General features: G+C 33.4%; 1 protein-coding gene across 5 annotated transcripts in view; it reads left to right on the forward strand.

Moving 5' to 3' along the window:
• UACA (uveal autoantigen with coiled-coil domains and ankyrin repeats) overlaps nt 1-13824 on the forward strand; it is an 80527-nt gene that overhangs the window by 40244 nt on the left and 26459 nt on the right. For all 5 annotated transcript variants that reach the window (XM_016126892.2, XM_016126894.2, XM_016126895.2 and 2 more), the window contains exons 3-7: nt 3085-3173; nt 6202-6266; nt 7077-7134; nt 12231-12301; nt 12405-12511. In XM_016126892.2, the coding sequence (XP_015982378.2) occupies nt 3085-3173; nt 6202-6266; nt 7077-7134; nt 12231-12301; nt 12405-12511 (390 nt within the window). The remainder of the gene's footprint in view (nt 1-3084; nt 3174-6201; nt 6267-7076; nt 7135-12230; nt 12302-12404; nt 12512-13824) is intronic.

Consider the following 13824-nt stretch of genomic DNA (forward strand, 5'->3'; position numbering starts at 1 on the left):
GCAAAGCATGACTTAAAAATTCAGTAGTTGTTAAGAACAGTAAGTTTGAAAAGTTCCAGTTTCTACATACTGTTTCGATTTTATCAGGTATGCAATTTGATAGCTACAGAAACATTGATTATTTTGAGTCCTGCTCCTGGCTAAATTTTAAGCCATGTATTGGGCTCACACTATAAATAGTGAACATTTAAAATCTATAAGTGTTTGTTTTTTTCATGTTTCTTTTTTCCCAAACACCAAGATATTAAAAGATGAAGAGAGTCTTCTTTGGGATGAAAATCTTCAGTGAAACCTTTTTTATTCAGTTCTGCCCATCCACACTTTTAATGTTTTGACTGAATGTTTGCTTGAGTTTTTGTTTAGATTTTCTAAATAGAAAGTTTAATTTTGAGTGAAATTAATTGTATTAGTAGTCAGAGTTATAAAAATCTAGTGTAATTTGATGAACTATGAACTTAGTTTGTAAAATATTTGAGTAGTATTTGAGTCTTCATGGTTTTCACTGTAGGAAGTAGAATTCTTTCTAGAATTTATAAGATAAAATATTTTCCTTTTGTTACTCATATACAAACTGTATTCTTCCTTAGTTAAAGCATCTTCTATTTAGTCAAATATATGACATGTTACAAATATATTTTTTGTATTATCTGTAATTATGAAAATTATTTTAGGTGATTTTTGGTGGGGGGCGGGTAATTTTGAAAGTTAAGACAGAAGTAATATGTGCTTCTTGAGCTCAATCCACATTTGAAAATGAAATATTTGAAGCCTGGCCATAGTCACAGCAAGGATATGTTTTCTTCCTGTCCACCTCTCTCCTAGGGTGTAGTCCTTTGCCAATGCAAAATGGAGCAGATTTATCAAGAAACCCCCCTGTCGCCTAGAGAGTTGTACATCCCAATTCCTGTCTCCCCATCTCCTCAGGCTATCAGAAGTGCTGTTCAGCCTCCCAGTTGTTATCTCTGGAATCAGCCATTGCTCCTAGCCCAAAATGGACACAAACACTAAGCTCACCTTATCTGTCCTTCCCTGCATCCTGGCCTCTTAATTTTTCACCATCTAGTTAGCTTTCTGATGTCTTCAAATATATGTCTTATATTCTATGTAGCTTTTCTAGTTGTCCTCAGAGGTAGAGATTGTCCAGTTTACCTGAATTTCCTGTTATGGGAGTAGAAATACTTGTCTTGTTTAAAAAAAGAAAACCTATTGACTTTTTTTTTAATGCAAAAGAGCATTTCTATATAGAAGTTTTTCAAATTTCCTTTAGAACTCTTGGCATATAGTTCAGTAGTTGATACATCTTTTTTCTGAAGTATATCTATTTATGGCACACCAGCATTAATAATGCATTGTAGATTTGTTGTGACATCTGCTTTTTAATTCATCATTGATGTAATTTGATTCGTTTTGGAGAAAGAGGTCGTCCAGATTTTGTGAGCTACGAAATGAAAACAAGCAAACAAAATATGGTATCTTCGAGGTTTAGGGGAGACGAAATACTTTTGCCTGAGGAAATTATCATTCCTCAAAAGGTTCTAGTGGTACATTGCATAGTATAATTACCCACTTCAGTGTTGCGGAGAGATTGATACCCTGAGACTTAGAGCAATTTACTATAAGGAGAACTTATCTGACTCTGAAGCATACTATATTTCTTTTATCAGAAACATCTCTTTCTAATTCAAATTGCACACAAATCTGCTTTGCTTTGCTTAGTAGTTCTTGGTCTCTAGTTTTCATTTATATCATTTCTAATACTAATAGAGATGCATGACTGAGGGTTATAGTATCTAGAAATGAATATGTAAGCTATTTCTGGATTTCATCTCTAAGCATTCAGTTATTCAAATATTTGAGGGTCCAGAACTTAAATTGGTTCTGCAAATATAATAGGAAACAAAACAGACAAAAATCCTTGTTTTCATGGTATTTATAGTCGGGTAGGAAGAGATTGATAGACTATAAAGAAAATAAACCCTTAATTTATAATAGTTCTACATAGAATAATAAAGGTAGGGATGAGGGAACTAGGAGTACTAACATTTCAGGGAATAGAGAAACATAAAATGTTTAAATGGTATGGTCAGGGAAGAGAGGAGAGTGTGCCTGTATCTAGGCATCTTGCAGAGCACATCCTTTATGCCCTGGCACCTTCACAGTGGTTATCGTACTTGTATTTCTTTAGGGCCTTGGTTCTATTTCAACCTGAGTTCAACTTGGTCACTTATATTTATGTACTAGTTTGGATTTGGTTGAGTATAGTCACTGTCAGTTCTTATTGCACACAAAATATTTTTGTAAATATTTGTTGATTAATAAAGTGTTAGATGATCAAAGAAACAGTGGGATATTTTATCTTGAATTTGGAATACTTGATGCTTAAAGTTTAAGTGGGCTTTACTCACCTTATTAGGATATTTGTTCAATGATGCCTATTTAAGTGAAACTTCAACCAGTCTACAGGTTTATGAGCAAAAGGAAGAATTAGGTGATGGTCATTGGTACTTTTGGGGAAGGAGATGATGCCAGTTCCTCTATGGCTTTCATGTGTAGCTTAGTTTGTTGTCTTGAAGGCTTTTTTATGCCAGATTTAATTTGATAATTCTAAAGAGTAAGAGTGTTTTGATCTGTCTTTGACCTTAGCATTCTGCTGTAATTTTGCTTTGACAGTTTCAGTATATTTGAAACTAAGCAAAATAGATATTCTTTATATCAACGGCTGCTAGAAAATTTTCAGTGTATTTTAAGCTCCAAAAACCAGTGTCTTTGCTATTGAAACAATAAACTATAGAGTTAATGATATCATAGTATAAATTTCCTATTATTAAGATTATTGAATATGGGAATATTCCATTGGTTCTAAGAAGATATTTCTAGAAAATATTGGCCCCTTATGTACATTTAGGTTAAAATGAGTTTACCAGTCGTATGGGATACATTCTTATATTAAATATACATTCTTCTATAAATATATGGGTGCTCCAGCCTTTAAGACATGTGTATGTGTGTCTGTTGAATAAAGGATAACATTAGGGTAACATTTGGTAGTTTCCATGGCATAACAAATGTTTTCTTTTTATTTAGCTTCCATGTTGTGGCATCAAAGGGGAATCTTGAGTGTTTGAATGCCATCCTTATACATGGTGTCGATATTACAACCAGTGACACTGCAGGTACGTTTGCCTCCATAGTCGATTACAAAACAGAAGGAAGATACAAGCCTTGTCCACTGCTAAAGTTTTTCATCAGACCCAAATGGGATTTAAAAAGAGAAGTCCTTTATTTTCTGTTATTAAGTAGCTGAGAAAGTTTTACTTCTGAGGTATCGTCGGGGAGAGGTCAAGTTCTAGAAACTTAGTAGAAAGGATTACTGAACTAACCAGCAGTTGGATACCTGAAGTCTAGTGCTGGTCTTCGCAGTGTTATAGGATCCTAAATTCTCGGATTTTGAAGAACGATTAGAGGCCGTTTAGTTTATACTTATATACTACTCAGTATGTGAATGTCTATGTTGTGAGATCATTCGACATTAGGTTAGACATTTTTTTGTAATGGGGAACTAACTGCCTCATGACTATATTACCAATAAAGATTATAAAAATAGCTGACACATAACATGTAAGTGCTCTACGTATACTTAATCCTTTTATCCTTGCATCAACGCAATGAGACTGTGAGACACTGAGCAGTTAAGTAGCTCATCAAGGGTCCTTCAGTAGATGAATCGTGGTCCGTGTGTGTTCTTAACCATTATGTCTCACAAGGAAATGTGTCCTGCGTCAGTTAAGTATATTTATAAAAAATTATTTCTTGTGGACAGTTTAAGTCAATCTCTTACCACGTTTTCTGCTTAAACTTAGTCATACCTATATGTCTTTTAAAGTCTTACAGCATAAGTTTGTGTGCATATTGCAAGATAAACCTTTAAGTATTTGAATATAGCTAGAGTATGTTAGCTTTCTATTCATCAGGTTAACCATTCTCAGTTCTCTGGGACTCTTGACAGCTTATTTCTCTGTGGTTCCACTTTGTTACTCAGTCAAATAGAAGGCGACCAAGAATAGAGAATTTTTTTAAACAACTTTAATATTTTATCCTCTGACTCCATGTGTGGACAAACAAATACATTACTGTTAACAAATGCTATGTTTAGAAGTTGAAGGGAAAGAGAGGGAGAGAGAGATCAAAATCGAGTTGATGAGGACAGTTTTTACCTAAAGATATATTGTATTCTAAATTGAAGACCGAACTATCTGCCCGGGAACAAAAGAATGTGCTGTTACTTATATATACATTCATCGATGTGGAAGAATGTTTATTTTTAGAAAATTTGGACATATCTGTTTCGAACTCTTCAGAGCCTTTTTAAATTTATTGTGCTGATTCTAATTCAAACTAGTATCGTTCTTTCTGTGTGTTCTTTCTACTCTAGACATTTTTGCTTAGTGGCCAATCTAGTGACTTTTGCCCTCCCTCCTTCAGTGCAGATCAAGCTCAAATACTTTCCAAGCTCAGCAGACATTTCATATGCTGCATTCCAACATAGCCTGCTTATTTAACCTTGTCATTTTTTTGCTGTTGTTTGGTCATACTTTTATTTGCTTTGTTTTATTGTTTGTCCTCTTCTAAGGACAAGGACCTTCTCTCATTTGTTGTTATATTGTCTGTTATAATCTAGATGTGGACATTTGATAAAAATTTGATAAAAAAAAGTTTATGTGTTTTTTATCATAATTCCTTTAGGTGCTAGCAATATGAAAGTATATTGAAAATAGCCAGATTTCAAGTTAGTGTGATTTTGAGGTATTCGTGACCTAGGTCTTACCAGGTATGCACCTTCGTTATAATTCACGGTGGTAAGATTTAGATCTGATGTTTCCTTGATTTTTTACTGCCCTGTCTCAGGTGGCTGGTTTTTAATCTGGCTTAGGAAATACCTGACCTGACATTTTTTGTGACCAGGTTCCTATGGCCTTTTGTTGAATACCAGGGACTGTCACCACTGTGCCTATTCCCATCAACCTACTTCACACTCTCTTATTTCCCATGCACGTGAGTTATTCTAGGCACTTTTCACAATGTAAAATGTTTGTAGGAAACTTTTCCATGAACAGTAGCAAGTTGAAATTCAAAATTATCGCTCTGATTTCTTGTAATAAGATTTTAAATATGGATGAAGATCTTGTATCTTTCCCTGTTTAAAGACATGGACTTGCTGCTTTTTGTTCTGGAACTTAGTTATTCAGCTACACAAAAGTGATCAGACCTAGGAAAACTTACCCACTTATCTGAACTCATATAAAACTTGAATGAGAGTTGAAAGTCGATTTATTCATTCATCCAAGATGAATAGAACATAAATGACTTCTTTTCTAGCAAAAAGGTCAACTTGTGAAGTCAAATTCTATTTTTTAAGAAGTTTATGAAGTTAAAGAGAAATTGAAAACACTGAAGATTGGAAGCGATTGGAAGCTGGAATAGCCTGGTGAAATTCTAAACATCTTCACCAACCAAGAGAGATATATGTGTGAAAATATATAATTAGGAGAAATAATGTTTAGAGGTAGAATGTTCTCTACAAATTTATGTTCTCAGTATTCAGAGTTAACCTTTCAGATTATCGGGTGCCCTCTTCCCTGCCCTTCTCCTTGTCATTTCCTTTACAATTACACATTTTAATGTACATAGTTGAACAAGTCTAATTTTCAGAGACACAACCTCTTCGTGAGCTTTGAATTTTAGTTGAAGCATAGAAATTAATTAGAGAGTGCCCTTTCTTTTACTTATATCTCTTAATTTCCTCCATTTTAGTATTCACACTGCCTGTTTGGAAGTGTTATGAGAACTCTGTGTATCTTTCCCTTTCCCCATTCTTTGTCTCTTTCTCTCCCTCCGTCCCTTCTTTGCTATGCCAGTATTTAATTACTTACTGTGTTTCAGGCACTGCTCTAAGTATTGAGAATACAGGGCAAATAAGACAGAGTTCCTGCTCTTCATGCATTTGTATGTTTAACTTTTCTTCCCACCTTCACTGTTTTGGTGTGTATATTATGTTATTAAAATATCAACCTGGGTAAAACGTCTTCAAAACTGAAAGCATGCTTACTAATTAAGTGTCAACTAATTCTGAAAAAATGAATGACATTTCTATGGAAAATTCTATGGAAAATTCATGTCTATTTTAAATTATTTCTTTTATAGGAAGAAATCCTCTTCACCTGGCTGCAAAATATGGACATGCATTGTGCCTACAAAAACTTCTACAGGTAGTAAAGTAGTTAATATTTTGATTCTATTACTTTGACTGCAAACAACACATGTGTTTTTAATGTGTTTTTGGAATTTGAGATCAAAGAAAATAGGTTAACTTTGACTATTAGCTTACATAATATTTTTTCCATCATTTGTAAAAGAATGTGAACAATAAAGAGCAAAAACTCTGAGGGAAGTGAGTTGCATAACTCAGTGTATTAAAAATAAATAACAAAGACATGACCTTCCTGTTGACATTAGCTGGAGTTTGGAATTTTCTGTTGTCTGGTATAGGACATAAGATAAGATAAAGTGATACAAACATAGAATCTATGTATTTCTATATAAACATCAGTAACTTACACTATGTAATATTAACCATTAGTTAAACGTGTAATCAGGCAGCCACAAAATTCTATGAACAAGTGAGCTGACTTTTCCGTTAAAGGGTCCAGTCATGCATTTCCATAAACATTTTTCCATTAAGTTTAACAGCAGAACTCATTTGTTTTTCTGATTCAGTTGTTCAAGATTTCACTCCTGCTGGGGGAAAAAAAAAAGTCAAACAATAACATATTTTCTATATCCCACTCTATTGTAATAGTACCATATGTTTTCCTGTTTGGTGAAATATTATTAAATTTGCAGTGTAACATTATTATATTTGTTTCATGTCAAAATATTTAGTGGCTTGTCTAGTATCCTTTGTTTTTTTTTTAATAAATGGAATATTTTAAGATTAAGTAACAGCTGTTCATTTGAATTTAGATGTTTAATTTAAAAATAAAACTATTCTAGATAACTAAGTTTCTTTGTTTTAACAGTACAATTGTCCCACTGAACATGCAGACCAACAAGGAAGAACCGCACTTCATGATGCTGGTAAGCAAAAGTTTCACTTGGACATAAACAGATATTTGTTAAAATGGCTAGATATTTAAATTAATATCGAAGTTTAGTATGCATATATTTGTATAATTCATGGAGAAAGAATATTACAATTTTTTTTACTCAAATTTGAAATTTTTTAGATCTTACAGTTTTAAAAGATTTATTCAGCCAATATTTACCAACCAGTTTGCTAGATAATAAAGTCAAAAGGTGAATAAACCACAATCCTGCTCTCAAGAAGCTCTTAAGCATGAGGGAAAAGGAGGGGGAGAGGAGAAAGGAGGGAGAGGCAGAGGGAATTGGCAGGAGAAATGGGAGAAAGACTTTTCTCTTTCTTGAAAACTACACTTATCTAATTAACATGTCTCAATCTCATTTTTCTCATTTTCAAAATGAAGTTAATACTACTCATGTTTATAATTAAATCATAAATAGTGCCTAGCATGTAGTAGTAAGTTCTTAATTAAGGGAAGAGATAGCTGGTTTAGAGGTATCAATGCTGAATTTCATATCACTGTAATGTGCTATATTTTTAAAAAATCTATAATAATAATTTCGTAAATTTTGTTATTCATACTTCTGTATCTAAATTTATCTGTATTATTATTTAGGTATCTTAAAATACTTAGAGAAGAGTTAGATATTAAGTATTTGTGAAACGTAACATAGTCTGACCTCTAGCCCGACTCTTCAGATGTTCCCACCTTTTACTAGAAGGCCAGAGGAAAGAAAAAATATTAGCCTTCTCTTTTCACATATATGGAATTTCTGCAGTAGATTAAAGTAGTATGAGTTAAAAACGCGTTATACTTCAAATTTCCTTTAAACTTTTATACCTTAATTTTTTTTGTTTTTCTTTTTACATTTCATGTGCTTTTATAATAATTTAATTTTTACACAGTGCATTTTTTAAATTATTGTGTAGAATGATATTATTTGGAAAGCATTTTCACATTATCATTTGAGCCTCACAGTGACCCCTGTGAGTTACTATAGATTTTATTTTTCATGATAATTTTGTATTACTAATTAAATAAAAACATAAGTGCACATTCATAAGTGATGTACTTATCAAGTGTGCGGTTATGGAATCATCAAGGCAAATTTTCAAATTAAATTTAAGATCATTAAAAAAATAGAGTTTATATTTATAATGATAATTTGCTGTGCTTGATGGAATTTTAAAAATTATTTTGCTGCTTACTGAAGTATGAATGTGTCTCATGATGGTTTTGTTCTACTATCTTTTTCTAGTTTTTTTAAAAAAATTCATCCAATGTTATTAATAATCACTTTTTAAGAATTATTTTTAACTATTATGGAAAATTTCAAACATACATGAAGTTAGAATAGTATATTAAAACACCTGTGCCTTTCACCCAGCTAAGACAATTGTCAGCAGATGGCCAATTTTGATTCATTTGTACTAGCGCCCATTACTCTCCCACTCCACTGGCATAATTTAAATCGAATCCAAGACATCATAGAATTTTATTCATAAACAATTCAGTTTTTATCTCTAAAAGATAATAATTCTATTTTGTAACCTAAGTATAATACCATTATTACAATTAATGCACTTGTCTAGTCTATGTGCAATTTTCCCATTTTTTTATTTATGCTTTTTTGAGGTATAATTATATACAAAAATTTCACATAATTAATACATAATTAGTGTTGACTTTAAAATATATAATATAATACATATAAAATATAATAAGAGGATAGATTTCAAGTTAAGTATTTTACCACGCAGAAAAAAACAACCAAACACGCACACATACACATACACGTTTAGTACCTTGATTGTGGTGATGGTATCACAGTGTATGCCTGTGTGCAAAATCATCAAGATGTATACATTAAACGTGCATTTTTTAGTCTGCTATCGATTTTATTATCCCTATATTTAAAGCTGGCACAACTTAATTAATTGAAATTTTAATATTTGTTCAGTAAGTGTATGGGCGAAGTTAGAATAAGACTAAGTTGATGTGGTAAAAGAACTCCAAAATCAGCTGCTTATAAAAAAATTGTTGAGTGGTAGAGGTTGGCAGGTGACTCAAGGTCATTCATGAACTGAATTCTTTTCAACTTGCCTCTGAGTATCTTTGTCAACTACATGGTTGAAGCAGGATTGTAGTCATATCCAGCTAGCAGGAAGGGGAAAGAGAGCAGATCTGGAAGTGTTAGATAGTCCTGTACCTCTAGTCTACCTACAAAAGCAAAGTCAATTGGCTGTATTTATCTGTAAGGGAGGCTCAGAAATGTAGTCTCTAGGTGACTAGTCATGGTCAGGCTGCTACACTGTAGAAAGAAAAGACAGATTTTGATAACAAGTTGCATTTTCTGCTACAGTTCATCCCTCTGGAGTTCCAGGTATTCCTGCAGCCTCTACTTCCCACACGTAGAACCTGTTACCCCCACCGCCCCAAGGAAGAAGATAATATAAGACAGCCCAGTTATTGCAGCTTGCCCAAAATCTAGATTTCCAGGGTGATATGTAGTTTTCTAGTTTTAACTCTGATACAGCTCTTCATGTCATGGTCCAGAATTCTATAAACTCAAAGAGAAGAGATCTGCTCCTCACAATATATGGTGATAGAGCAAGAACAGGATAAGTGAAAAGAGAGAACTGGGAAACACACAGCAGTTATTAGTCACTAGGTATAAAATGCTACTGAGAAAAACTTACAAAGACTTCCTCTGGAGGTCTTGGATTAAATTTCTTGGTTAGCTCCTCTAAATGGCTCTCTTGTTCTGTTTTCTGGGAGAAATTCCTTACACATTGTTCTCTGTGGGCCCTAGCTCTGCCTTCTGGGAGATTCTTACTTGTCCTCCAAGGTCACAGATAAATTGGATGTTGGAGAGTGTGCCCTCTGTGGAGACAGCTTAAGGGCTGGAACACTCATTAGTATTAGCCTACTGGACTTTCGGATGGTACAATTCCAACCAAACCTTGGTAGAATTTTGGTCTCTGTTGCTAGCCACTTGCATATGGCAGGAACCATTTCCAAAGTTATTTTCTAGACATAGAGTTCTTAAACCCTCCTTTATCTCTTGTCTTTATTTTAGACTCGTGATTCTCTACCTCATTTAATGGTTGCTACCTCAAAGCCATCTGAAATAACAGTCTTGAGTGGAAATATGATATTCTTAATCTGATGTTTAGATCTTTTTTTCTCTCTCTCTTTATTGGGAGATGTTTGAGAAAAGTTGTGACTAGCAATAGTCTTATAGCTTGCTATTTGATATAAACAATCGGCCTCTCCACACCTAGATATTTGTGACGTCACAAATATCTAGACATTCTCTATTTCCTTCCATCTGTGTTCATAAATTCACTAATTCTTCCTTGTCCTGATCTCTATTTTATAATACTGTACTAAAAATAGTAAGCAGCTGCCAAATGCACTAAAATTTTGGCTCTTTTCTATTGTTTCACTAGAAAGGCTCCATAGTCACATGGGGTACCTTCTAAGTTATGACAAATGAGATAGCTCTATCAAATGTTTTTCCATAGCATGAGAAAAACAACAAGATTTCTGGCCTGAAAAATGTTTACTTACCACCTAGTAACCAACAACTAAATCAGTGTCATATAATTTAGGTATTCGTGATAGCAGCACCTGAATCCTGATAGCAATATTTGTCTTAGTTAGGGATAGGCTAGGCTCCTGTGACAAAGACACCATAAAATAACATTGGCTTTAAAAAAAACCCCACAGCATTTATTTCTTTCATATCACACCCCTGATGTTCAGATTGGCTTGTGCCTCTGCTCCATATGGTCATTCAGGCATCCAGATTTTTTCCATTTTGCAGTTCTACCACTGCCTAGGGCATGTCCTCATCTTTAAGGCTGAAGCTGATAGCAGGCACCTGTGTTTTTCTGGTAACAGGGAACAGATTGTGCAGCAATGTATAACCACTCTTTTAAGACTTAGACTCAGAAGGTAGAGATTCCATTGGCATGATCTAACTCACGTGGTCATGCCCACATGTCAGGGTCACTGGGAACTGTGGTCTCTAGGTGAGCTACCATGTGCCTAGCACAACTTTACTGCCATGGAAAAAAGCAATCAGAGTTTGGTGAACAGCTGACATTCCATCATAGCACCTTTAATAGTGACATATTTGTTCAGTATATCAACACTCTGGAATTTATTATGCTTTATATTTTTTCACGCTTATTTTTAATCGGGCCTGAATGGTTGTTAATTTTATAGTTTCTGAATTAATGAATTCAGTTTATCTTTTTTTTTTTTTTTAAAGATTGATTATGTATTTTATATAAAAGACTTGCTGGATTAAAGACATCAGAAATGAACATTTACTTGATTTTCTAATGTGTGTTTGGTTTCATTCTATTGAATTTCATACACAAAAAAAGAATGCTGACTTTGTCAGTACTTTTTTTGTGCTGATAATTTAGTACTAACTCTTAAGCTTAAAAAAAAAATTACAAGGAGTCTAAACACAAACCTATTTTATGAATTTAACAATAATTTTTTTCTTAATACAAATATGAACTCTAGTGTTGGTCAGAGAAGAAGCATTGTGAGATTTTATACGTTTTAGCAAAATGACCATGTTTTTCATCAAGGGCAGACATTGCAATCATTGCTTTTAAAAGGAAATATGAATTATATAAGTCATATTTCATTTACTGTGGCTCTTCTATTTAAAAAGTGAACTTGATTTAAAAAAAAAAAAAAAAAAAAAACCTGAGCTAACACTTCAAGGATCCAGTCAGTTCTGGCCATATTTAAAAACATACTATAAGTAGAAAATTTAAGTTTTATTCTTATTATTTGTGTTTACTCTTAGAATAGCAATCTATTTTTGTTTTCTACAGAATGATAATATTTGTTGGTTCTAAGAAATTATGCAAAATATATAAAACAATCTTGTCTAATCCATTTTCAGATAGAAAATTGATGCTTATTATGCTAAACTAAGAGTGAAGGATGTGAAGCTTGGCAGTTTAGAAACTGAAGAACTTAGGCCTTATATGGACCTAGCAAAACACCACATGTCTTACCAACAGATGTTCACCATTTATCATTTTCCTTTGTTCCTCAAAGCGATGGCAGACTGTCCTTCAAGCATACAGCTGCTTTGTGATCATGGGGCCTCAGTGAACGCCAAAGATGTAGTAAGTCAGTTTATAGTCATTATCATTTCAACTCATATGTTCTGACTTTTATGTTTTGGAAGATTTGTTGTCTTAATGCTGTTTTATTTTTCTTGTTGCTTAGGATGGGCGTACACCGCTTGTTCTGGCTACTCAGATGTGTAGGCCAACAATATGTCAACTGCTGATAGATAGAGGAGCGGATATTAATTCCAGAGACAAGCAAAACAGGTAATTCTTTTATCACAGCTCCCCATACACCAGCTGGATGCACAGTGATTCTGAAACTCTGCTGCTGTGACTTGGCCTTTCTATCTGTTTTGGTTCTCTTCTTCCTTGGAGTTATTTTTTTCAGAGTCTGCTACAGAAAGAAGGAGAGGGACATAGGGAGAAAATCACAGGGAAAATACAGAATACAAGCAGGATTAGGGCCCGTATCTGAGTCAAAGAACTGAAGAAAGAGGAATTACATCCCAGTTATTTTAAGCTTTAAAAAGTATTTAATGAAATGGGCTCAAATAAGATATAAGGGGGAAGAATAAAAAATCACATGTACAGTCCACTTCTTCCTTAGTGAGGCTTTTGAGAGTAAAGTGGTTCTTGGGTGTCCTGGGGCTTGGCATCTTTCAGTACAGATTTTCTCAAGGTGTTTTCTCTTAACCCTGCCTGTGCACAGTGCCTCCTCTTTCTCTGAAACTGGTTCATTCTCAACCCTAAGATTCTTAGTTTATTTTTGCTTCTGTATTTGATGTTATTTTAGTCGATGGACAGTAATGATTTCTATTTGTAATTCTCCCTTTCCCCTTTTCTTGGTCTAGTGTATCACAGTGTTCGCTATATTATAATTCTGATGTTTATGGTCACAAAGTTTCTGACAACAAAATATCTGAAATATATCCCCTCCACTATTGAAGCATTAAAATAATTTATAACAAGTCTCTTGGATTTTATAGATGATTATGAGTGAAATTGTTGGTTTCTTTTGACTTAATTTTATTTTTCTAAGCATGTATCCTATTGTTTGTAGTTCATCAGAAGTAGAGAAGCATAATAAAATAATCTTTAGATGTCAGATTTTATAGCTCTAATTGTTTTTATTGTTCAGGCATCTCAGAGAAGGAAAGTCTTAAGTAATTAAATCATTGATGTGATTATTAAGAAAGTAGCTTTTTTGGTATTACTTTGTTTTTGAAAATATTATAATCTGATTCTAAGCATAACTAAGAGAATTTGATTTAAAAATAAATTTTATTATCAGAGAGGGATGATCTAGTTGATCTACATATAACGCCTTATTTTTTTAAATAGATTTTATGTTTTCCAAGCATGTTTGTCTTTGTTTTTCATTGGAACTTCACACACACACACACACACACACACACACACACACACACCCCAATGAGGTATGGCAATGTGGATTATATAGACTAGGTAGCAGATGGTTTTAAAAATAAAAATCTTAGGATCTGACACTCCGTATTCAAGTTTTTTTTTTTTTTTTTGTCCTATCTTTAGCATTTTTTCCCCTAATAACAAAAACATTG

This window comes from Rousettus aegyptiacus, unplaced genomic scaffold, assembly GCF_014176215.1.
Source record: "Rousettus aegyptiacus isolate mRouAeg1 unplaced genomic scaffold, mRouAeg1.p scaffold_m13_p_3, whole genome shotgun sequence".
NCBI classification, from domain to species: domain Eukaryota; kingdom Metazoa; phylum Chordata; class Mammalia; order Chiroptera; family Pteropodidae; genus Rousettus; species Rousettus aegyptiacus.